Genomic DNA, 25,880 nt, shown 5'->3' on the forward strand with positions numbered 1-25,880 from the left:
CCTTCCTTGCCTGTGGGGGCGCTGCACCAAGAACCACTTAAGGAAACGACACAAAAACCTCAGAAGAAGACACTGAGCGCAACTTCCTTCTTCACAAACTAAACAAAAATGGAGTTAAGCGGTTATAATATTTCTCTTTTGTCATATAGTTTTCAGCAGAAGAGCCAAAGGAAAGAGTTTACAACTAAAGAAGAAACTGAAGAGTTTCAGGCAGTTGATCCATGCTGTCCATTGCAGAAACCAACATTCCTCTGATTTCTCTTCCACAGTTGAGTCTTATCCGTCTTTGTTGGGATTTGAGATTCCAGAGATTGACGGTTCACCTGTCGATGAGACCTGCAAGATTTTTGACACTGGATCTAATATCAGTCCAACAACAACCAAAGCAACAACCAGGCCTGCCACCGCAAGGGTAAGGATTCCAAGGTATCGTTGGTTTCTATCACCAACGATAGAAACCAAACGTTGGTGAGCCTGGTGAAAGTTTCCACAATGAAGTCCAGAGAAGACTTGTACATCTTGTTTGTGTCACACTATTTAAATTGAGATTTTGAAGCTGCACAAATATTTTCTGAGGTGGAATTCGCTGTAGGGTTGGCACATACAGACAGATACAGAATAGTGTATCTTTCTTTGTTTTTGGCTGCCATATGGGATCCCATAGATGATCATTGATTACTATGTGGAGGATCAGTCAGTTTAACCATGAAAACATTTTCAGTGCCAACATAATTAAAATCAGATGTCCAAAATCTATGGTTTCAAGATGGCTGCTATGGAATAGAAGATAGCCACCATTTTTACTTCAACATCCTACCTACAATTAATACTTTAGAATAAAGCATTAAACTATACAATACTGCTGTTTGTTTCAATTTAAATTACCATTTTGCTTTTTGCTTAGACATAACCACAAAACTGGATCACGAGTTTGAAAAACTATAACCACTCTGCCCAAACCTCATGAGACTGACCGCTTCTGAAATAAATACATACACAGCATCAGATTTAATAATCTAGTATTTGTGTTAAATCATTGTTAGAGGAGTAAACATTTTGTTATTTGTAAAACTTCACAGCAGGTCATCACAACCCAAAAGCCCGTGGCCCGATCGTCGGCAAGGAGGCCGGTAACCAAGGCGCCAATCAGGAAACAACCAGCTGCTGGAGGACCAATCAGAAACCACAACACCAACCAAGTCCTCAGACTCCTCCAGCAGCTGCTGGCCAATGGCAGAGGGCGTTCGTCTGGCTCTCAGCCAATGAGGAGCCTGAATGTGATGTCGAGCAGTGAGGAGTCAGCGCCAGCCTGGAGACTTAGGGCCATTACGTCAGAAGATTCAAGTGATGAGTCGTAGGCTTAAACCAGGAGTATGTTTATTTCTTAAGTAACTTAATATCGATGCTAAATACAGAAACCAGTGGGAAAGTTTTCAGTGGACCCACCTGTTGTAATTAGTTTATTTTATGGGTTGGATTTCTTAAAGTTTACAGAAGTTTCAGTTTTTATACATGTGACCAACAAAACACACCCAAACATGGTTTTTTACAGCTTATTTATTGCTGATTTCTTTGGGGGAAAAGTTGCATTAGTTGTTTTACAGTTCCCTGTGTTGTGCTTTATCACGAAAATGCCTAAATAAATAACTCATCAGCAGTTTTCAATAATCAAAGGTTGTTAGAGGAAATGATAACTATAAATGTGTTCTCATACTCAAAGTTTAACATTTTAGGAATTTAAAGTCAGTATTTGAAGTATAGTTCAGCAGTGTTTACATCACCATGATTAAATAATAAAAAAATTAAAATCAGTATAGTTTTAATGGGAGAGGGAACTCCTTTTACTCCATCTGTTTTGGTGTATTTGTGCTGAAGTTTTGTCCATATTGTCCTTCCGATGGTGGACTGGGTGAGACTGGACTCTTTTCTGTCCTCTGCTCCTTGGTAGCAGCTTTGCTCTGTTTAGCTGAGAAGACATTAAACATTTTATTTTGCTTCTGGCAAGGTTTGATGTACAGCTGGAGATGTGAATTAGGCACTTTATAAGACAATAATAAAAGTTTTATTTTATTAAACTTAAATTATATGTGGTTTCTAATAGTTTTCCTCTAATGCTGCGTTTTCACTGAGCGGTTCGTTAAATTATTTTGTGTTTCCAGTTTTATGTTTTTGTTCTGGGTTTGACATGCAAGTTTCTCTATGTTTAGTTTTCACAGCGCCTCAGCTACCTGAACAATGTGATTGCTGAACATCCCCATCATGTTTCTACTTCCATTTAATTGTTTGAACAGATGGACATGTCACCTCCAGGAACATGGAAATACATCCACTTAACTCAAATGTTTTGTGTATTAACGTATCAGAAGCTTACGATTGCTTGAAGACCTAGTAATGTATGTGTTTGTAAACTTATGTCCTTAAAGAAAGTAACTTTAAAAATCTGTAATAACAACTAACCTAAAATAGAAAAGGAAAATGGTCAGATTTAGTGTCAGACAGAAAGAGTTTGCAAAAATGTGTCCATACCTTCTTTTCCACTGAGCTCCGGCAACACCGAGGTTCTTACATCTGGGAAATGGACGATGTTTTTAGACCTTTCACTTACAAAACTCTTTTCTGGTGCCTAGAGAGACAGAAACAGTTGATATAAGTTATTAGAAATATCCTTCTTGGCTGTAAGCTAGAAAGACACCAGTTCAAACTACAACCTGCAAGGTGAAGGACCTTGTGGCCTGGTTCAGTCCAAACTGTTGGTCCTGTCGACCATGACCATAACATATTGGTTTAACTAAATTCCTACAACATACAAAAGGAACAGCAAGTCATGTATAACACTTATCCAACTGTTCAACAAGCCTCTCATTGGATTGTGCGCGATTTAAGAATCTGACAAAAAAACGTTCCCTCAACTTTGCTAGTGCTAGCTTTGGGGTAAGTTTGGCTAGAAATATTGACTTTACATTGATAAAACAAAAAAAATCAAGTTACAAAAACACAAAATAATCAATATATCAATACAGTATATCAAAAGCAGTCGGACTGACCTAGCCGTCCAGCTAGGCAACATTTAAAAAGACATCTAAGTTTGATTTTGTCCAACCGGCCAAGTCAGATTCATGTTTTCAACTACTGGACAAACATTTCAGGAGTTCTTGAGAGAGGAACTGCTTACTCAACCCTCCCACTAAGACAATAGCTCCTCCGGCCTCTGCGCAACAGATGTCATGATCAGACAGTGGGGAAGCAGGAGGAGGATGTCCCGTTAGACCGTCAGTTCCCGAAACTACACACACAAAACCCCTCAAGGTCCTATACACCCCACTAGACTAAGTACAAGCTTTTCGGACAACACAAAAGGCTTTTCTTTAGACCATTGAAGGGTTGGAGGGTCAAACAAATCAGCCTTATATCTGTGAATTATTCTTAGCTGGGTCAAAATTTCAAAGGCAAGTACACTGAGAACTACCAAAGACTGTTGGTCCCGGTATGAAAACGTCCCCCCTGAAGGTGATCGCTGGCAGCAGACCTGTTGGCACTGGAGACAAAGATGGAAGGGGTAGGGGTCTTGGAAGATGGAGGGAGGTGAAGGAGATTGGTAGCAGGTGCTGGAGGAGGAGAAGGTGTACATGATTGGGCTACACTGTGATTAAATTCATCAGTGTCTGTAGAGTCCCTTTCATGAAGGCTAAGACTTCTCGTCAAAGCTTTGTGATCCACAGAATCAGAGGACATATTTGTGTTATTTTCTTCTAGCTTGTTGCTTTTCTTCCTTCCATCTGGAGTAAATGCAGTTCTTTGATTCTTGGGGTTCACCGAGAACCTTGTGTGATCACCCAACAGTTGAGACATTGTTGGGTTCTGATTATGGTGGAAAATGTTCAAAGACTTTGCATCAAATTTGAACTCCTGACTGCTATTGTTCCTTTTGTCAATAGGTGACCTTTCGGGAAGCATAAAGGTTTTATTCATGAAGGCATTAGCTGTTGAACTACTGGACACAGAAATGGCTGAATCCTCTTGGTTCTCTTGCACTGAATCTGTCAGAGCTTTTTCCACTGGTAAGTTTTCATTTGGCACAAGGGTTGATGTAGCTTTTTCTTCTGCTGCAATCATGTTGCTTTGCCAACTAGAAAAATAATGCTCTGATGAATCAGGATCTCCATCTGAAACATGGGCCAACCAAATAGGTTGAGTTGGAGTTTCTGTCATTGGATTCAGCTTCAAGAATCTGTGATACTTCCTAACATCCTGGTCATCAGTAGATTCCTTGTCTTTTGAAGGAGTCTTTGTTTTTGAAAGTGAGATTCCTTGAGGTAGGGCGGACAGGTTGTGGGCAGCACTGGTTTCTGTAACAGGCATAAATGACTGTTTGGAAAGATCTGCAACAGCCCTCGAAGGACTGAATGAGGTGTTATGAGTCTGTTGACCACTAGTTGAGATAGTTTGGGATATCCTGAAGCTTTTTTGTTTGGCTTTCGGACATTCAGAGGAGTCGTGCTTTGCATTGGTTTCCAATACCTCAATCTGAAACTTTGATGCCAAACTTGTCTTTCCTGACTTTGTGGCATCGACCATTGTTGGGGTAGTAAAGTCATTGAAGGACGGTAGAGGATATGTAGATGTTACACTTGTGTCCGATTCCAAAACAGTTTTGGGGGATAAATTTAAACTTCGACCATCAGTGATGGAAATTTTGGATAATTTACAAACTTTTAAGGTAAGGTTGCTTGAGTTCCTCACAAACTCTTCGTTTGTCTCAGATTTCGAGGATTCCCCAAGGAGCTTCATGGTTTTCTCTTTGTCCGGGTCACTGTAGTCTATGTCTTTGGCCTTCTGAAGGCAGTCTTTGCTTGAGTCTAGAGACACTTCAGGTTCATTTTTAGGTTTTGTTGCTGCTGAGCTTTTCTTCTTTAAGCTTGCAGCTTTCTTGGTGACATTTGATGAGTCAGAGAGACAGATTTTAGTTGACTTTAAAATCTCAAACTCCTTTAACTCTGAACCAGGTGTTTTTTCTGGTTTCATTGAAAACTGCTCTGTGTGATAGATGTCCTTGTTGCCAAATGTTTTTGGTTGTTTGGTCATAAAAGATTCATTTGTGGTATGAACAGATTTAGACAGCTTGGACGGTTGTTTTCCCTTTGTTTTCTCTGTCTTATCCTTGTTTACTTTCTCTTCAGTTTCTTCTGATTGTTTCTTGTCTTTGTTTTTGCAGTTTTTATCATCCCCTTTATCTGTTTCTGGCAGTGTCGTTTTGGGTATTTTGGGAAGTGTTGAGTTTTCTCTGTGGTCTTTTTGAATTTTAGTGTTCAGCTCATCTAAAAATCTGTGCAGACAAAAAGAAAGATGCAGGAATTTTTGACTATATAGAAGATAAATTCAAGCATTTGAAACTTATTTCACAAAGGAAAGGTAAAGTATACCTGATGTTGAAAGAGTCTTGAGTAAAGAGAAGATGCTCTAACAGGTCTGAACACTGAGCTCGTGTTTTTGGGTCCCTCTCTAGACATTTCTGAGCAACAAATTAAGGTATAAATTATGTAAATTATTTGGTCAATTAATACCAAAACAGAACTTTTACTTAACATTTCATTGATTCAAACTGTTGGATCGTCTTTGGCATTAACTGATAACCAAACTGTGCAATACCTGTGCCAGATCAAGGGCATTTGGTGGAACTTTGGGGAAGCGTTGTTGCAGTGGAACAATTTTTGAACATTCAGGTAGTTTAACTCCGGAAAAGACAGGATTTCTGTAAAATAACTCCTGGTGATGAGCCGTCAAGCTACCTGGAGGCAAGGAGAATTTATTAATAAAAGAATAAGAATCAATATCCTGATGAGGTTACAGTAGGAGCTTACCAAAACATCTGACGATGTGGTATATCTGGTCAAGGTCGGAGTCTCCGGGAAACAGAGGATGTGCGGTCAGCATCTCTATTAACACACAACCCAGCGCCCAAACGTCTACCGGTCTACACATACAAACACACCTACCAGTTATTGTTTGGTATTCATAACATCCCACAGGAAACCAGAGCAGTGCAAAAATACCTACTTTCCATATTTGATGTCCCCTACGAGCAGTTCGGGAGCTCTGTACCAACGAGTGGCTACGTAGTCGGTATACACAACACCTTCAGAGGGCGATGCAATGGTTCGGGCAAAGCCAAAATCACACAGTTTGACCACACCCTCTTGAGAGATGAGGATATTCTCAGGTTTGATGTCACGATGGACGACCTACACAGGATCACATATTTCCATGACATATTTATTGGAAAAATAATTTAATTTGTGACTTTAAAGCTGTGAGTCTTGATGAGAAACACTAGCCTGGACCTCTGAACCTGTGGAGTAAATTTAATTATCCTTGATGCCAATTTTGCTCATGTTAAAAAGAAGCTTTGAAAGTATTCCTTACATCTTGCTGATGACAAAAGTTGACAGCTCTAAGGATCTGGAATAAGTACTGCCGACAGGTATTAAAGTCCAACCCGCTTGAGCACTGCTGCAGTTCATCCAGAAGCGTCCGGTCCACGAACTCAAACACCAGATACCAGCGACGACGGCGTTTCCACACCTCCAGGAGGTTCACCAGATTGTCGTGACGCAGTTGCTGTAAGATTCAAAAGAGAGCAGAGAATGTAGATGCATGTAGTTTTTGTCTTTCACTATAATTAACACTTTGACCATCATGGTTTCCAGTCAAAGGTTTTTAACGGGTCAGGCGTTCCCAAAATTTCGACCAACTCTAAGCAACAGGTTAGTTTGTGAGAATTTGAGCTTGTTTGTCTTGTGGTTGGCTGATTATCTCAGTGTTTCAGCACCACTCATGTTTCAGGCTCAGTTATTCATTGACCGATTGACTGAACGGTTGATGGGATGATTGGCAGGTACCCTGAGCAGCTTGATTTCCCTGAGGGCGATCTTCTTCACCGTCTCATCATCATCCAAGTCCAAGAATTTCTTGATGGCGACGAGGCGACCGGAGTGTCGATGACGGCACTTGAGCACAGTGCCGTAAGTGCCCTCCCCGACCGGACCCAGAGACTCGTAACGCTCCATCAAAGTTTTGTTCTGAAGGACAGAACAAAGCTTTCAAGTTATTTGTATCAAATTAAATAAAAAAAGCAAACTTTTATTACACATATTGAATATTAGCACCATGCTTCACTCTTTATTTTAGTATATCCTCCTCAAAAGGCCCCTTTTAAGGACTTTCTTTTTATGGTTTAATTTAGTCTTGATCACAAATTCTGAAGGCTTTGAGGATCATCCTGCTTTTTCACTCATCTTTACTCTAGTAATATTACTGCTTTAGTAATAAAACTGCATTCCGATGAATGTTTTTGTTTGTTTGCTACTTAATACTGACCTATGAATTATTGAACCATAACGTCTTCTAAACTAAAGACTCTAGAGCTTTAGTTTGGACTGGTAATAAAAAACCAAATATTCAAATGTTGAACAGTTGAATATTTCAGCCCTTTCTTAGTCACAGCCAATTCATATTCAATGTTTTCAATTTCCATTTCAATAAAATCTTAGAAAGACACTAATATGGACCAGGTTAATAATAAAAATATCAGAAATTAAGAAAATACTACACTTTTGATTGGAAATAATGGTGAACATTAATGCAGATTCATTATTATGCCATTATTACATTTGATTTATGAACTAATTCTAGAAAATAAATTACACTGAAATTACAACAATAAAAAAGACAAAGTAAAGTCTTTACTTTTGAATATCTTGTATCAAATGACCATCACAAAAAATTCTCCCTAACAATGACTCTTTTATGCCTTTTTTCTTTTTTCTTTATAACAGTTGAAAACTGATTTTTAGACAACAGAGCTATAAATAAGACACAATAAGTTACTGCGTGTCCTAAAACCACATGATGAAGGTTCTATGGACTAAAACAGGAAAAAACCAACAAAAACAAACTCACCACGTCACCGACCTCAGCGGTTGATCTCAGTTTGTCGCTTTAATCTGCTCCATCAACGTAAACACCTGAGTATCCGTGTCTTCGTTGTGTGTGTGGGAACGTGTCAGAGTCACCTGAGTACACGGCCACGCAGCGGCGAGTGTTTCAAACGACGCGTTGCCACGGCAACACTCCCCTCCCGCCCCGCGGTGGTGACGTAGTTCGAGAAAGAAAGAAAAAACGGCTGTTCCTCCTGGAGGCATTGAAATATGAAATAAACTGATTAATTAAACAACTTTAAGGCATTTTACCTTCATTTTAACATTTGTAGCAACTATATTTTAGTTATTCATCACAAGTAATAGCATGAAAACATAAGAAACACCAAATTCTGGCCCAATTTAGCGGCTTTGAAACGGTAACGGTCAGTTTAATTGAGCCTTTTAGCGAATGCCTTTGCCTTTCGCGATAACATTTTTCACAGTGAAGAAAAATTTTATTTTAATAAAAGGTTCAACTAATGTTCCAAGTTGGAAAAGTGCATTTTTATAGCTCTTTGAGGGTCTTTTTAGTCCCGAAAATGTCAGATGAATACATCTATCCACCCATTTCTTCATCTGCTAAAACTAATTTTATAGACATTTTTTTAATCTAAATGTCCAGCAGATGGCAATGCTGGACAGAAATAACCCCAATTTCTGAGCTCTGTCATACAACCTGCTGCTAGAGAAGATAAAACAGTAGATTGATTAGAGTTAAATAAGACTGAACTAGTCTAGAAACCTTTATTTTATCTCCTTACCGACTTCTTCAAAGCTTGGTGTTAAGATTTGTTTACAATCCTCAAAAATTCAAAGAGACACCAACAATTGGGCATTGCGCCCCCTCTGAAATATACACTTTCATTCACTTTGCAAAGCTCTGTAACTAAAAAATGGAGAAAGTCGAAACATAAAGATTTAAAGTGACATTTATTCACTCATTCATGCTTCATCAACAATCATACACAGTTTTGCTGCTAGTTTGTACTTTACAGTCTGTACATTAATATAAACAGAAGCTTCATATATATAAAACCAACTTCACATTAGAATCAGCTTAAAATTGAAAATCTCTTGCTGGTCTTATTGCATATTTCAAAATAAATAAATGATTTAAAGCACCGGCATAGGTAAGTTTAATTTATACATCTACATACAACATTAAAACATGTTTTATTTGTACATATGAGTTTAAAAACAGTTTGATATTCAGAGGTAAAAGAATAGTATCTTTGTATTAGTCTGGATTTTCTGCCAGTTTTCTGATTTCCTCCAAGAGTTCAGAGAACGCCGGCCGACCCTGAGGTTTCTGTAAGACCAAGAAAAATGAGGAGAAAAGATGTTAGTAAAAATATCTGATTAACAGAATAATATACACTTAATTCATGGAAATTAAACTGGAGTTATTACTTTCCAATTCAGTTACTTCATTCGATTTGTTAAGGATGTGGGACTAATATGTTAAATCAATAACAGGCTGTATAAACGAAAAGGCCAATTTCCAAATATAAATGTTTACATGTATTTGTCTAATTAACACCCCTGGATGTTTGTTTGTTTGGTTGTTGTGTACAGGGCCGGCTCAAACCTTTCTGGGGCCCAAAGCAGATTTTTTTGGGGGGCCCCATACCAGCATGTCAACACCAGATGCTTTAGCATTTCTAAGCTACGTTTTGTGCATATTATTAGCATAATTTGTAATTAGTTTTCATCATACCAGTGTTGTAATGGCTGTTCATTTTGACATTACAGGAGTAGCTAACTACAAAAAAATTATTTGCACTTTGAAATGCAGAGTAGAATTTAAGTGTGTCATATTATTTTAACAATTTGAAAGTAACATGAGCTGATAAATACTACATTTACAGTTAACAAATTGACAAGTTAGCTTGTATTTTCCCAACAGCAGCAGGAATCAACAGGAAGATATTAATTATTATTTGTGTAGCAACTATGAAAACAATGTAGAAATTGTTTTTCCATGTGTAACAGCATTTAGTTAAATATATATGTTGTTTTTTATCATGCTAGCTTGGTGTTCTTTGGTCCCCTGGTGGTGGCGGGTTGGTTAACTCACCTTGGGCCCGCCCTGGTTCGTGCCATTTGCTTAAATATTTTTAGAAAAAGTAAAAACAATAACAATGGATGACAGAGCTGCTTCTCTTGGTCCACTGCAGGTTAATTTTTGCTTCAAAAAACAATCCGACTGGACGCTGGAAAAGACTATTGTTGTTTTTACGTTGTGCTAAAAGCAGCTAGCCTGTCAGCGAAGCAGAAAATACCAGAACCCAGCGTTTTCTGAGCCATTTTTCTCGGTGAAGATGAAGCGGGTCGGTACCTCGTGCCAGCAGCGGTACATGATGGTGTACAGCGGCTGGGAGGCGCGGTGCGGCCGGTACAGCCGGATCCCTCTGGTGATGTCGTTCACCACCTCAAAGTTGGAGCGGCTCTCAAACGGCGTTCGACCCTCGGAGAAGATCTCCCACATCAACACACCTGAACACAAACACGTCAGTGACCTCTGACCCCTGGCGTTAGAGCAACACGCGATCAGCTGCCGATTGGTTAAGGCCTCCTACCGAAGGACCAGACGTCCGACTTGTTGCTGTATTTGCTGTAGTGCAGAACCTCCGGAGGAGACCACTTCACCGGGAACTTGGCGCCGCTGGAACTGGTGTACTGGTTGTCCAGAACGTACCTGCAGTCGGTTTAAAAGAAACGCTCAAAGCTCAGGTGAAACAAATAAATGTAACATGTCTAATCTAAACGTTTATATGTTCCTATGACAGAGTATTAGAGCCGTACTAAGAAAAAATAAAAGAATGTTGATGTTGTTATGGCAGCATGTGTTAAATTATATAAATTAATACATACATTTTTATCATTACTAAGGAGCTAAAGTGTTGGCCGTACCTGGTCATCCCAAAGTCGCTGACCTTCACCACGTTGTTCTCGTTAATCAGACAGTTTCTGGCTGCCTGAATAAGACAGAATAAACACATAAAGAACAGAATTTAAACAGAATTTAAACGGATATTCAGGATGTTTTGAAATATTTCTGAAGTTACTGTTCATAATCTGTTTCCAATTAAGTGAGCATCATTGGCATTTTCAAGTTTATGTTGCTGGATGTAATTTATAATCTAACATGCAATTTTACCTAGTTACTTTTGAAATAAAGTAATCAGTTAAGTAACTAAATTAGTAATCAGTGGTTTAGCTACTTTTTCATTGCAGCTGTGAAAACACTGATGACGACATAAAGCTTGAGTTATGCCGGATGCGTTTGTGAGGTCAAAGTAGGTTTCTTCAACTAATCGCCTCGTCCAGACGGCATCTGGCAAATTTCCCTCTGTGTTTTTTTACTTCTAAATGTTACATTTGCTCAAGGGGACTCTACACTGCCCCCTAGAGCCTAACAGAATAAATTATACAATGGGGATTGGCTTGACCGCTCCTATGCTGAAGCCAGCGACTAGCTTTAGCGTCCTTGTGCTTCAGCTAGCAACTAGCTTGAGTGTCCATGTGCTAGAGTTAGTGACTAGCTTTAGCATCCTTGTGCTTCAGCTAGCAACTAGCTTGAGTGTCCCTGTGCTAGAGTTAGCGAGTAGCTTTAGTATCCCTGTGCTAGAGCTAGTGACTGGCTTTAGCATTCCTGTTCTTAAGCTAGTGACTAGCTTGAGGGTTCCTGTGCTAAAGCTAGCGACTAGCTTGAGCGTCCCTGTGCTAAAGCTAGTGACTAGCTTTAGTGTGATTACGCTAGAGCTAGCAACTAGCTTGAGCGATCCTGTTTTTTAGCTAGCGACTAGCTTGAGTGTCCCTGTGCTAGAGTTAGCAACTAGCTTGAGCGATCCTGTTCTTTAGCTAGTGGCTAGCTTTAGCGTCCCTGTCGGTCTGCTGGAGCCTCACCAGGTCTCTGTGGATGAAGCTGTGAGATTCCAGGTACTCCATCCCTTCGCAGATGTCCTGACACATGGACATAAGCCAGGCCTCCTTCAGAGCTCCGCCCCTTTGCCGCAGGTAGTTCAGCAGGCAGCCATTATCCATGAACTCAGCCACGATCAGCAGGGGGCGGTGCTTCAGGCAGACGCCGTACAGCTGGACCAGTTTGGGATGGCACAGCCTCCTGGAGCAGAACACACAGAAAACGTTATTGAAACTTGTTCTCTGCGTCTCGTTGGTGGTTTTCGTACTGATTCTCCTCCCGTACATCATAACTTTGGCCTCTTCGACGAAGTCCTCCTCGTACATGGCTCCCTCTCTGATGGACTTGATGGCCACTTTCTGCTGGTCCCGCCACTTGCCAAGCTTCACCACGCCAAACTGGCCGCTGCCCAGTTCCTTCATGAAGGTCAGCTCACTGGGGTTTATCTCCCACTTCTCTGAAACAGAGAAAATCAGGGGCAATTAAAATAAAATATCAGGTTAAACTGATTGAATCTTATTAGTCGTGTGCCTTGATAACACTAGAAGATCAGAAAATCTGCTATGTTGCAGCTAGCACAGGCCTGTTGTGAATGCTAATGCTAGTTAGCATAGCCACCGATGGCTGCGGTAAACAATTTTTCTGTAACTGTAAGTTGTTTTCTGCCACTGGCACATTTAGCAGTGAGTACATGTGGTTGATTGACAGCTTTAAAGACCATTTCCTTGCTCTGATTGGTTGATTTTGGGGCATTTCATCAGACAGCAGTAACAGCTCAAAGAGTGGGTCTTTTCATAGATTATCTGCCTCATAACAAACTGTCACTACAAGGTGACAGTTTTAACAAATATGTAAAAATCATATTCTTTAAAAGTTACAGACAGCAGCTTTAAACGATGCATCTAACAGCTTAACATGAATGGCTTTACCTGAGCTGAATCCTGCTGTTGCTGGAACACACCTTCCCATCGGGCCCACAGCGTACCGTAACCGGGTCACAAGACCTACAAACCCAAACATGAGAACGACAAAACCATAAGATGTGACAGGAAAAATGACCGCTGACCAGGATGTTAAACTATGAGAGCAGATTCAAAATGGGCGTTTCTAAAGCGAAAACACTGATTGGCTAGTTCAGCAGCAGAAATGAATCTCTATGATTCATGCTAGTATTTTATTACTAGCATGTTGATGTACAGGAACCTACTCCATGCAGAGTAAAAAAAAACAATGTAAAAGCTAAAATTAACTAAATAGTTCAAATTAGCTAAAAGACTATTGATAGCATTTAGTGCTAGCGTAGATGCTATCCGTTTTCTAGCTAGTTTTAGCTTTTTAGCTAGTTAATCTTCATTCTATCTCATTTCTCCAACACATTAAAATAATATGTTGCAATCTCCACAATATTTTACAGATGTTAATTTCATCCGGTCTTTGAGAACCCCTACAGTTCTCAATTCTCGTCCAATCGTGTTGCGGCTCATTTGGTTCGTCCAATTAGGTGTGGCTGCTGAGAAACGCCCATTTCGTCTGCAGAGACGCCAACTCGTCTCCTACCTGCTGCATTGTGTTCATGGTAGTGTATAACGTCTGGTATGGAGCTGAAGACGTGTTTTTCTGCCAGGTAGAACTGTCCAGTGTTCGTTGTCTTTATCTGGTAATGCCTAATGTCTCCGTTCGGACTGAGCAGAAGAAATATTTGATTAAATATTTTCTGTGGATATAAGTTTTATTCTGGAATTTAAAACTTGTGACTTACCTTAATGTCTTTGTATAAACAGAAACGGTGTAAGTTCCTTGTTTACTGGACTCCCGCACAACAAAACCACCTTCTTTATCCTGGAAAACAGCAATTAATTATTAGAACTGTAGTGAAAATTCACATTTAAGATAAATCAGGAGTTAATTTCTTGCAACTTTCAAGTGTAAATATGTTTATATTTAGACTGTGATGAATAATTCAATACTCAAAATTCAATTCAGGTTCAAAAATACTTTATTGATCCCAAAGCGAAATTAAATAATCATAAATAAATAATACCTGCTGTTTCAGCAGCTGCTCAGCTTCTGTTCTGGTGATGTTCTTGCAGTACCACCTTCATGACGGACATTTTAAATAAACATTAAATATTTTGTAACTGCGCTCTCCAGCCGAGTGAAATAAGAAGTTTAAAACTTACGAGTTTGCCTCGATTCTGTTCTTCTCTGTTACGTAGTTACTGGGGATGAAGCCTTTATTCCTGAGCAAAACAACGACACGTCAGAACCGAGTTCTTAGAGGATTTACAACCGACTGCCTCGATAATTTAAGTTTTAAACATGTTTTTATCTGAATCTGCAAACTTTGAGAAACTGCTGATTGATTAATTTGTAAGATGAAATCACAGTTTCAGTGAATGGTTCTGAACTTGGTCTGGACTTGGTCTGCCGTACCCGTGTCTGTCCTCCGCTCTCCACCACAGCTGGTCCTGCTTGTGGAGGATGACGTATTCCTCTCCCTGGAGACACAAAGCACTAGTATTACACACATTTATTTATTTGCTTTTTGATGTCAGTAAATAAATCTGATCTACTAGTAAATATCTGGTCATTCCTCAGCAACTAATCTCTAAAATCAGTTATTTTGGTTTGACCAGAGGTCATAATGTCCAATTTTATGAATTTAAATGGAGCAAAGGATCAAAATGAATGGGAATACAGTGTAACTGAAAATGTTTAGATAGTAATATACAGTTAAATGTATTTTTTCTTCATAATTCATCAAAAAATACTTTACAACAGTGATAATAATTTAATTCATGAAATAAAATACTTTGCCACAGTGATAATAATTTCATTCAGCACAGTTTCAGTGAACTGGTGTGAAATTGTTACCTGTTTAATGGTGAGGTCCGAGTCCTCCTTGGCCGTGAAGTCGTACATGGCAACGACGCTCACCAAACCTTCACCTTCTCCGTTCTCCGGAGGGGGCAGAGGGAGCTTTTTCCTGGACCTGTCCACCTGACCAAAACATAGCAAAAGTCTAAACCTAGACCTCAGTAACACACGGATACGGAGAAATGTGCCGTTTCTTACCCGCCGAGCGTTTCCAGGGTATCGTCTGGTTGGGAAGCAGAGAGACGTTCTGCCCTCCAGTTCCATGCGTGTGCTGATCTCCCTGAAATCAGACAAATCGTCTTTACATTTGGGTTTTTTTCTATTCAATGTGAAAATGTATCAAAATGAATCTTTACACCACTGAGATCTATTGATTTAACTTTTTTTGGCACTGGCAAATCAACAAATTTGATTTATCTGGGTGCACATACTTATTTTTAAGGTAAAATGAGCAAAACATTTAAAAAATTATGTAAAAATAAGTAGAACCTATTTAAGTATTAAATTTTGGGGCTGCCCTGAAATATGGATGGTGCCACTTGTTGAACTCCACCCGTATTTGGGGCTGCCCCAAAAGTTAACTCAGACCACATTTGCTGCTGCTCATATTTGGAGCAGCACATTTGTGAATAATTGTTGCAACCCAAAAAATGGGCGGAGTCAGTTATTTGACTCCACCCATTTTTGGGGCTACCCCAAAGCTTTCACCTACTGACAGAAATTGTGTGATTATGTATTATATGTATAGATTAACACATACTAAACATCTGCTGCAAGCAAGTGGCACAACAAAGGCTAGTAGGAGGCGGGATCTAATATTGAATTTCGCCCCGATTCATTTTAAGAAAACAAACCCAAAGATTTGCTTTATTATTACAAATTGTTCAGTCAAACTGCTGAAATAAGCAGATTTGTAAACCTTTTCTTTTGTATTTTTTTTTATTTTTAGAGGAAACTTACAAATGAGATGAACTGAAAAGTTATATGCGATGAAGGAACATTTTCCTGTTAAAATTATAGACCAAAAACAGAGTTTCATGATTCAACCGCTTTTCTTTAATGTTATTTTGGTGCATGCATCTTTGCAAGCTGTTCAATCGTTGGACAAGGTTCGCTCACCACATGGCTCCGAGGGTAACCACAAGCTAAAAACTCTAAAACGTGGCCTCAATCTGTGAGCTTCTGCAGGATGGACATTTTGTCTGTATCTTTAGAAATATGCAAAACTATACGAACTGGGAAGATATAAATATCCTCATTTCAATACCTCCAATTTCTCCCAGCAGCTTTTTCTCTTTACGTTGCTGTGGAGGAACTTGACCCCTGTATCGTTTATAACGTTGTACAACGGCATGTTTCTGCTCAACTCTTAAGTCCAACCACAGCATTTCAATCAAGTTGAGGGCTGGACTTTGACTGGGCCAAAGTAACACCGTGATTCTGGTCTTTTTCAGACCTTTTGCTGTGGATCCTCTGCTGTATTTATAATATTTTTAAGAGACAGTGAGCAGGGTTGACTCAGTGTCTTAAAACAAGCCCAAATCACCACTGAAAACGTAACTGAAGACTTTTCAACCTTAACATTTCGAAACACAATTCTTATCTTTACCTGCTTTGAACAGCACAGCAGCAGCAGAATATTGAGTGGGTGGATTGATCTGAAACAGACAGAAAGAGGAAAAGTTATGGCTAATCTTTTAGCATTTCCAAGTTAAAGTTTATACATTTTTATGGTAGATTGGGTTAAGTCTAGATGGTTGGATAGTTTATCTATAAATATGGATGTAAACAAAAAGTTCCTCCAGTTTTTTCAAATTCCGCCATCATGGAAATTCACCCAAAATCAACAGATACTTGATTTTTTTCTCAAGTTTATTGTAAATTTTCCACAAAATGGTGAAAACATTGGGTTTTAGCAAGATGCTAACTCGCATCTGCAGCCTCAGCCTGATTTTATGTTAATTTAAATGTGACTGATGTGATGAGTAACAAAAATCAAGCTATTTTAATTTGTTAAAGAATGGAAATGTTTGTGTCTAATATTGGTTTGATGATGGAAAAATATCACAAAATTCCTTGTAAATATTTCTAAAGTAATACCACAAAATGTGTGTTCGTCATTGGAATAAAAAGCACAAAAACAATCTAAAAGTCCTGGAGACACTGATTTATATAAACATACTTTTTCTATTCACATAAAGGCAGAGCAGCAAATGCTAAAAGCTTTTTTTAACACCTTTAATGACTAGATTAAAAAAGTTACATAAATGACAATGTCATCAGCATACAGACGTATTTTAGCTGAAATTAGTTTCTTTCCTGCTTCATATGTCTCACTATAACTCATTTATGAAAATATATAAAACAGGGACTTAAACATATCCCTGAGGAACACCTGTAGATACAAAAGGAGAAGATAAGTTAGTTGAAATTTCTGTTTGTTAAAGTTTAAACCAAACCAAATGAACTTTCCTAGCTTTATATGCGATTTTCTCATCAAAAACTAACCCAGAGTTTTGAATTGATTGCATATATAAGAAATCCTAAAATCTCCCTGCATCATTCAGGGCCTAAACTCCTGTTCATACAAAGTGAACTGGTGGCTGGAACTTTGTTTTACCCAAAGCTCCAACCAAGATTCCCAACAAAACTCCTCCAGACTAGCGGCAGCAGCAATTAGCAAACACCTGGTGGAACCACTGATCTCATTATAGGAGCTACATCTCAGTGAAATGTTGGTGAAAATGTTGTTAAAGGGTTAATAGAGGAGCCATGTTGTTATGACTTCCTGGAGGCGGAGCTTCAGAAAGAGCAGGAGCTTCTTAAAGAGACAGAAGCCCAATTTCAAGTCATTCAATTACAGTCAAATTTCTCTTATTTTGATACAAACACCATTTTCATAACAACTGAAGGTAGCTTAGTTAATTGATTGTGCTATAAAATGGCACTATGTGCCTGGAAAATACTCAACACCACCCCTTTAATTAACTACATACTTAAATCTAAACAAATAATTATTACTGTCTAACATTTATAAAGTGTCTTTGTTCAAACCAGAGTAGCTCCGGTGTTGATATCTCTCTGAGTTGCATAAAATTTACACATTAAATGTATTATTACATAATACTAATCCTTATTTTACCATTTTAGAGAGAAAACTGTTGCTGACGCAGCTTTGAACATACGTTACGTATATTTTCTGTTTGACGTTGGCTAAGTTTAAGCCACTAAAGTTCACACTTGCCCTCTAAGAGTGAAATTTTAACCAGTAAAAAGACAAAATCTAACAAGGAAACGCATCTTTGCAAATTGTCCCACCAGCTGTTTTAGTTAATTTTTTCTGTCTTTGTGTCTCTGTGGTTTGAAGTGGGAGGTCTTTGTCAGGAAGCATAGTTTCCTTTTCTGCAGAATTAACACTCTCTTTGCTTTGAGCGAGTCCGTTTGTGTGTTTCTGTGGGCGAGTGAACAAGATGGTGCGTGTAGCCGGGTCATTGTTTGTCAGAGACTGCAGGGAGAGGTGGCTACATTACTTCCTGTGTGAATAAAAAAAACAAAAAACACTCATATGCAGAGCGACGAGTCTCATGCGATTCTGAAGGTACAAAATGAAAGCAGAGCTTCAGGGGAAAGAAAGGTGATAAAATAAACATGCCAGCGAGCGATGAACTCTTTTTCTCAGTAATACGTCTAATCTGCTATCTGTGTTACCAAACTTGTCAAAACACAATGAATAGTTAATCTAATAAATTGCAAAACAATCAATTTAAATGCTTTAACTGTCTTCTTTTGCAAAGAAATGTGCTTTATTTATCTAAAAGTAAATATTTCTTAATCAGTTATTTAAGATTTGCTACCCAGAAGAGATGGGTCATGTAAACTTTTTCACATTTTGTCTCACTAGAGAAACAAAATTCAGTGTATTTTATGGGGACGGTGTGTGACAGACCAGGAGAAAGCAGGAAAAGGAAACAAGGATTTAACAAGTTGCGATCCTGGAAAGTTTAATGTGCAACGAACCGCCTGCAGAAATCACTTAGAGGGGCAGTATTGTGTATTTTATAACATATTCAAGTAGCTATGTTGCCTCCAGTTGTTATAAAAATGCTGCATATATCAAATATATCTTTACTTTATAAATTAACATCTGGAAATTGGGCCTCTGTCTCTTTAAGAAGCTCCTGCTCTTTCTGAAGCTCTGCCTCCAGGAAGTCATAACAATATGGCTCCTCTATTAACCCTTTACCAACATTTTCACCAGAGAAGAAACTCCTCTAATGAGCTCAGCAGGTGTTCCCCATGTGTTTGCTAATTGCTGCTGGCTAGTCTGAAGGAGCTGAGTGGGGGAGGAGCTGTGACTCGAAGGCGGGGCTAAGTCCACCCAAGCATTTAGCACAGCTGAATGGTTGCCATGGAGATTAAAGGATTTCTCAGACTCTATGCAAAACGACTCAAGGCATCAGTCCATGTTTGTTTTTGATAAAGAAATAATTTTATAACATGGAAAACTCAAAAATGACAATGGATGGATGGATGGATGGATGGATGGATGGATGGATGGATGGATGGATGGATGGATGGATGGATGGATGAGAGCTAAAATACATCTGTATGCTGATGACATTGTCTTTTCTAAATAAGTTTCGGTTGGTAACTCGTCCCTCTATCGAACAAGGTTTCTAATCAAAGCCTATTAATGTGTCAGAATGGCCTAGTCAAAGAAACTGAATCAATAATGAAACATTAATTAAAATTAAGATTAATTGCATACAAATGGATGTTTGAAAGTCTTCATTTCTGATAATTATGACTATTTTCCACTTACAGCTAAAGAAAAAAAACATTTAAAATTTGATTATTACACTAAATCAATTAAAAAAACTATTTTTAAGAGCAGAAATGTGATTTTAATGAAAATATGTTCAGGTTTTTATTTCCAAATGGCACTTATACTCAGACAAATGAGACTCATTATATGTTGTAATTTACTGAATTTGACTGTAAATGTGCAGAAAAACCTGCGCAGGAAAAATATTCCACAAAGCATCGACTGAAATTTACAAAACAGATTTTGTTCAGATTTTAAAACCATGTAACAGAATTAATTTACCTGTAAATTAGAACAAAATGCTATAACTAGATGAATAAAAGTACCATAATTAGTCCCAGTAACGTGTCAGGTGTTGGTAATGTTGGGAAATCGTTTCTCAGCGCTCAGCTCAGCATGGAAACAACGTCTCCGCCTCACTAAACTTTGTTTTAGAAATGGCTTTAACAATTCTGGCTCTTTGAATCTGAGGTTTACCAGATGCATGAGAACCACAGCGTTTGGTTTGAGCTCTTCTCAGTAAAACGTTTAAGTTCGTGGACATAACGTGACAAAAGGGACACTTTGTAAAGGACATTTGTACAGAAACAACCAGTTTTTCTAAATAATTACATCCAAACTGTGACATTTTCTCAGTGAGCTTCATCAACCAGAATCAGAATCAACCGGTCACTTTTTAAAGTCGTAAAGTTATTAACCGTCTGGATTCCCATGTTTTCAGTTTCTGTGGATCTTTGTAACATATATTTACATTTTTCACTGACTGTGGTTCTGTCTGTGTTGGCAGTTCGACCCAGTTCCCTCGTTTGAAACGTCCGTCTCCCTGCTCACTTATTTAAAGATGGTCTTTGTATTGTGGCATTGAGTCGTATGCGTTTGGACTGGGTTTGTCCCGGCCGCCTTCAAACCAGCCGTGGTGATAAACCCACTTGATAAAAAAACAATAATTGATGAATTTAGACGGATTTCTGTTTGGATCATATAGTTCTGTTTTACTTTGTTTATTTTGGATGGATGGATGGATGGATGGATGGATGGATGGATTATTTCTTAGTCTGTTGTTTCTCTCCCTAACCCCCTGTGCCACTCTCTCTCTCTGTCTCTCTCTCTCTTTGTCTCTCTCTCCCTCTCTCTCTGTCTCTCTCTCTCTTTGTCTCTCTCTCCCTCTCTCTCTGTCTCTCTCTCTCTTTGTCTCTCTCCCTCTCTCTCTGTCTCTCTCCCTCTCTCTCTGTCTCTCTCTCTTTGTCTCTCTCTCCCTCTCTCTCTGTCTCTCTCTCCCTCTCTCTTTCTCTCTCTCTTTCTCTCTCTTTCTCTTTGTCTCCCTCTCTCCCTCTCTCTGTGTCTCTCTCCCTCTCTCTTTCTCTCTCTTCCTCTCTCCCTCTCTCTCCCTCTCTCTCGCTCTCTCTCTCTGTGTCTCTCTTTCTCTCTCTCTCTCTTTGTCTCTCTCTCTGTGTCTCTCTTTCTCTCTTTCTCTCTTTGTCTCTCTCTCCCTCTCCCTCTCTCCCTCTCTCTGTGTCTCTTTCCCTCTCTCTCTCTCTCTCTGTCTCTCTCTCTCCCCCTCTCTCTCTCTCCGTCCATTCGTAATCGTCCCTCTGTTTCTTGCTCAGTAATCAACCTCCAACTCATTCCAGTTGCTCCTGTTGTCACCTCCCTGTTGTTACTGGGTTCCTGTTTTTGTTCTCCTCTGGCTCCCTGTGGTTTCCGGTCATTTTTTATTAAATGTTTAACATGATCCATGCGTTTTGGTCCATCAACAAACTCGCTCATACAGACGATTTCTAAACTACCATCTTTACCTAAAGTGTTGGTGAAAATAGTTTTTATTCTATTTCAATCTTTTTTAACAAACTACGACTTTTAACAAACTACTGCAACTACGAGAAATTACCGTCCCGTTTTAAACATGAGTACAGCACAGAAACACGTTTGTAAGTGTTTAACGATCTCCTAACAGCTGATTGAGGGAACATTTCTGTCTTATTGTCATATTTAATTGCAGCGTTCGATACTACTGACCATGACATCTTTCATTTTGATTTTAGCACCATGTTGGTAGTTTGGCTCTCATCATGTTAGTATGACAGAAGTTTTTCATTTCCTCTCTATCACTTCTCTTCTGTGGCAGTAATACTAAGCTATGGAGTCCCTCAAGGTTCAATCTTAGGCCCTGTTCTGTTTATGTTGCTGCTTCCTCTTGGACACATTTCTAAGAAATTTAGTTTCTTCTTTCTCTGTTCCTGTGTGTTTTTATCTGTGTTTTTAAGAAAACTGTGCAGCACCTTGATGAAGTTAGTAGCTGTTTTTAAAGTGCTTTTTAAATAAACTGACATTGATGTTTTATGCCTGACAGTTAGTTGGACATTGTTTTGCTTTGAGACACTTTTGAAATGTAAATTAGTAGAAAATCTGTTACTAAGCTCTAACTTTTATGTGTTTTCCTTCCAAGCAGCCAGACTTTCTTCAGATCTTGTGGATTTAAGGACAGAAGGTTAAAATAAAATCACTAATGGATAATTTCTCCTTCCTCAAACATGAAGCTGCATCTTTGGTGCACAAAGGAGCGTTAACAGAGATCCTTCCTCCCAGAAGACGATAGATGGTAACTAATGTTTTTGGAAAAAATATGTGCTTTTAGGAGTATTTTTACTACACTTTACTATCTACTTTTACTTGAGTCATTTTATTATGAAGTATTTCTGCTCTTATTTGAGTAACATTTCTGTATTTTCTACCCAATGAATGAAAAACCAACATGTTTTTACTAAAAATTCACCAGACACAGAAACACACACCTGCAGTTTTTGTTAAAGTTTCATAAGTTTTTTATTTTTATTGAAAATTTATTTTTCCTGATTTTATTACTATTTTCATTTTGATGTTTAAAATACCAAAATTTCCACATAACTCTGTAGTTCAGTCTGTCTGATGATGTAGTTTGTAAACATTAAATAATTGGTAATTTGACCAGTTAGTCGGTACTTCAGTTTATTTTTAATCAAACATTTTTTACTCTCACTTGAGGATAATTTCTGGTTGCTCTTCCCATCTCTGTCTGTAACCATCATGCCTTAAAACAAACGTAACAAATGTTTTCATCCCTGCTGGTTTTTGCACATCTCTGTTGTTTTTTCACTTGTAAAAATGAACATGAATATTTGGGATTTTCTTAAATCATCCTGATCCGTTGTACGTTCCTTGGATCAGAGTGCGCTGTTTTTGGTAACAGCACCGTATTTACGTTGTAATTTTACACTTACTGTACAGCATGTTACTGTTAATTTTGTTTTTGTTTATTTTTTATACTTTTCTCTTTGTCTGAACCTGAAAGTCTTGATTTTCTGTCACTCTGCTTCTGCTGGATTTCCCCATTTTGGGACAGTAAAGCTGATTTATTTTCTAATCAGTGGTTCTTCTGGATTTCTGAGTTTCTGTTTGAAGTTTTGCTCCCATTTCACCCGTTTTCTCCTCGTCTTTTATCCAAATTAGTGCTGAATGTCTTTGAAAGGCACAAGCTGGGGCAGTGAGTCGCTGAGATGGCAAAGCAAAGACGTTATCTCTGGTTTGATTCCAGGTCATGACCCACTGCCTGCTCGCTACAAAACTCTGAATTCATCAGGTTTAACTGGTTTGTTTTTCTTTTAAATAGCTGAAAAAGCAGCTAATGCCAAAAGAAAAACCCTGAAACGTCTTGAGAACTAAAGTCTGGCTGCTAAGGAGGAAAATATTTACTTTTTCTGGTTTCTGTTGGTGGTGGGGCTCTATAGGACACTTTTTATAGTTATTTTAATAAAAAACCTGCGAGGATTTAAACAGAAAGAGGCAGAACGATGAAGAAAACGTAAATCCTGTTGTCATGACATTTAAAGGTGCAGCAGCTCATGTTTGAGCCTCAACAAAAGGAAAACTGAGCTTTGTGACCAAAATGTACATGTTGTGCTACTAGTTGTCTCTGCTTGTTGTTTATGGATGTTTCTTGCGCGTCAGATTTATGTGCGTACCAGAAACAAGCAAAGAGAAAAGTTCTGCTTTGAAACATTTGTATATAAAATGTAAAACTGTGAGTAATTCCAGATTTCCTGCCAGTTCTGATGATTAATCAGCTGTTTGGGGTTTTATTTCTAGATAACTGAAGTCACCTTGGTTGTTTACTTTGGTTTTCTTCTTAATTTCTAATTAAATCCCAGACCAGATGTGAAACTGCTTCTCTAAAAGCTGCCAGCAGTGAGAACTGAAACCTCTGCAGGCCAGAGCTGCTAACTGAGGAGCTTCTCTGCGTTTCCATCTGCACAGGTGCAGCAACGCGCTGTAAAGTGAGGCGCTTTGTTTTGATTAGTCATGGAGAAACGAAGACTAACCGTCACTCTTCGGGTTTGGCTGATTGTGCAGTTTTAAAAGCAGAATATTGTAAATGTTTGAGTGTTTAATGAATCCGTGGCAGCGTCTCCTGTACATAAACACCAATCATCTGCTTCTTCTAACCCCCTTCATTTGCTCTTCTTCTTCTCTTTAAGTTTAAGGCGTAAATGTTCAGATTTTAGAGTGTCTACTTACTCGAGTGAATCATGTTGGTGTTTGGTCTTCGCTCTCTTCTTCCCTCCTCTTCCTCCACCTGGTTTTGCTCCAGTTTTGGTTCTGGAGCTCGAAGTCGGCTTCAGTTTCTCAGCATGGACGCAGCTGCTGTGATGCTGCAGGTAGGAAGCGGCCGAGGCGTGGAGTCAGAGGCGAGAAAAGGGGCAGGTGGGTGGAGGAAGTGAGGTAGGTGAAGAAGAGCAGCAGAAAGAGCCAACAATAAACTCAGAAAGAGGATTTTTAATTGCTGGTGTTGATGTTCGGATTGCTGCTGAAAGAGTAAAACGTTTTCTTTAAATTGTGCTTCATTCGCCAGAGTTTATAGAGACATAGAAAGACAAAGAGAGCAGAGCAGAGGAAGTGAAACAATGACGTGAACGAAACCACAAAGCATCCGTCTGAGAATAAATCCAGGAAGAAGAAGGGCACACATACAGTAATCGTCATGCAGCTCTGAAAACAGTCAGCCCTTCAATCTGACTCTTTCACTTTATGTTACCGACTCTAAAAATGTTTTCTGCTTCAAAGCCCTGAAAAAGAACGACGCCACGACCGTTTGTTTGGTCAAATCAAAGCTGCAAGAGCAGAAATTAAAGTGTGAATGGATTAATCAAAACGATATAATCGATTGAATTGATACTAAATCAAATTAGAAATAAGTCACTGACTGTTAGCATCTTGACTTTTACCAGTTTATACTTTTGCTGTTTTGTTAGCTTGTTTTATGTCAGACCATTAGCTTTAGGCTATGTCGCTAACTCTATTAGCGCTTAGCTTGTTACAGAATAGCAGTTTATTAGACACCGTTAGCTATTAGCGTTACTCTAAAAAGCTGCTAGTTTGACCAGATTAGCTGTTAGCTTCACTCGCTCATCTGTTAGCTTGAATACATCACCTTGCTAAAATAATCTGCCAAGGTTAGCTTGAATAGCTGTTAGCTTGCCTGTGTTTAGATGTTTATTAGCAATTGTTATGAGTTTATGTAATCTGTTAGCTTGACTTTAATTAGCTGTTAGCTTGACTAATTAGCTTGACTTGATAAGATGAAAGCTTGAATAGTTGATATCTTGACTTTCTGCTAATTGGACTCTGTTTACTGTTAGCTTGATTCTCCTGGTTCTCAAACATGCTAATCATGCTAATCATGCTAGGTTCTTCCTTCCACAGATAGGAGATTGAATGTCGCACTTAAAAACAAACAAAATAAACAAAAACTGAGCTGTCTCTTTAAAATAACAGCTAATATTCATGGTAGCTTTTGGTTTGGTTGGTAAATCTTGAATCTGATGGCCCAGTGAAGTCAGACAGGGAAGTTCTTGTTAGCTGAATCTCCAGGAACAGAAGTGAAACCTCTGCAGGATGGTGGGAGAGTGAAGGTTTCCTGTTGGTCTGCAAAGACAGATGTTGGGGTTGGAGATATTTGGCCACAAAGCTGATCTTTAGGCTACTTATTACCACTAGTCTGTTGATGTTTAAACATAGTTGGTTTTATATAAACTCAACAAGGTGGTTGATAAAACTCTCAGTTCCTTAAATATCTTTGGATAAATAAAGCCATAATTTTATGAGAATAACTTTATAATATCACCAGAACAGTCACATTTTTTGAGAAAAAACTTGAAATAATACGAGAAAAGTCATCATATTTTAAGAATAAATGCAAAATATTACAAGAATAAAATGTTGAAAATAATGTTGAAACAATATG

General features: G+C 38.6%; 2 protein-coding genes across 6 annotated transcripts; both read right to left on the reverse strand.

The window, feature by feature from the left end:
• Positions 1 to 1,812: 1,812 nt before the first annotated feature.
• LOC103151631 (sporulation protein kinase pit1-like) lies at positions 1,813 to 8,119 on the reverse strand. Of its 5 annotated transcripts, none has more exons than XM_016681680.1 (11): positions 7,969 to 8,119; positions 6,897 to 7,076; positions 6,421 to 6,615; positions 6,055 to 6,239; positions 5,855 to 5,989; positions 5,647 to 5,782; positions 5,421 to 5,509; positions 3,467 to 5,323; positions 2,709 to 2,796; positions 2,527 to 2,623; positions 1,813 to 1,966 (listed from the first exon to the last, which is right to left on the reverse strand). In XM_016681680.1, exons 2-11 carry the CDS (start codon positions 7,062 to 7,064, stop codon positions 1,842 to 1,844), a joined length of 3,075 nt encoding a protein of 1,024 aa, XP_016537166.1. In that variant the 5' UTR covers positions 7,065 to 7,076; positions 7,969 to 8,119; the 3' UTR covers positions 1,813 to 1,841. The 5 variants fall into 5 exon arrangements, with proteins under 5 accessions (XP_016537166.1, XP_016537169.1, XP_016537168.1 ...); XM_016681683.1 differs by having other exon boundaries at positions 5,647 to 5,786; positions 5,859 to 5,971; positions 7,957 to 8,119; XM_016681682.1 differs by having other exon boundaries at positions 5,855 to 5,971; positions 7,957 to 8,119.
• A 771-nt stretch (positions 8,120 to 8,890) lies between these two features.
• Positions 8,891 to 25,844, reverse strand: txk (TXK tyrosine kinase). Its single transcript, XM_007571797.2, has 16 exons — positions 24,155 to 25,844; positions 16,388 to 16,436; positions 14,977 to 15,058; positions 14,776 to 14,901; positions 14,335 to 14,399; positions 14,082 to 14,141; positions 13,943 to 13,997; positions 13,661 to 13,740; positions 13,459 to 13,583; positions 12,831 to 12,905; positions 12,187 to 12,358; positions 11,886 to 12,102; positions 10,890 to 10,954; positions 10,556 to 10,674; positions 10,315 to 10,472; positions 8,891 to 9,285 (listed from the first exon to the last, which is right to left on the reverse strand). Exons 1-16 carry the CDS (start codon positions 24,165 to 24,167, stop codon positions 9,214 to 9,216), a joined length of 1,533 nt encoding a protein of 510 aa, XP_007571859.1. The 5' UTR covers positions 24,168 to 25,844; the 3' UTR covers positions 8,891 to 9,213.
• Positions 25,845 to 25,880: the final 36 nt, after the last annotated feature.

This window comes from Poecilia formosa, unplaced genomic scaffold (genome assembly GCF_000485575.1).
Source record: "Poecilia formosa unplaced genomic scaffold, Poecilia_formosa-5.1.2 Scaffold288, whole genome shotgun sequence".
NCBI lineage: Eukaryota > Metazoa > Chordata > Actinopteri > Cyprinodontiformes > Poeciliidae > Poecilia > Poecilia formosa.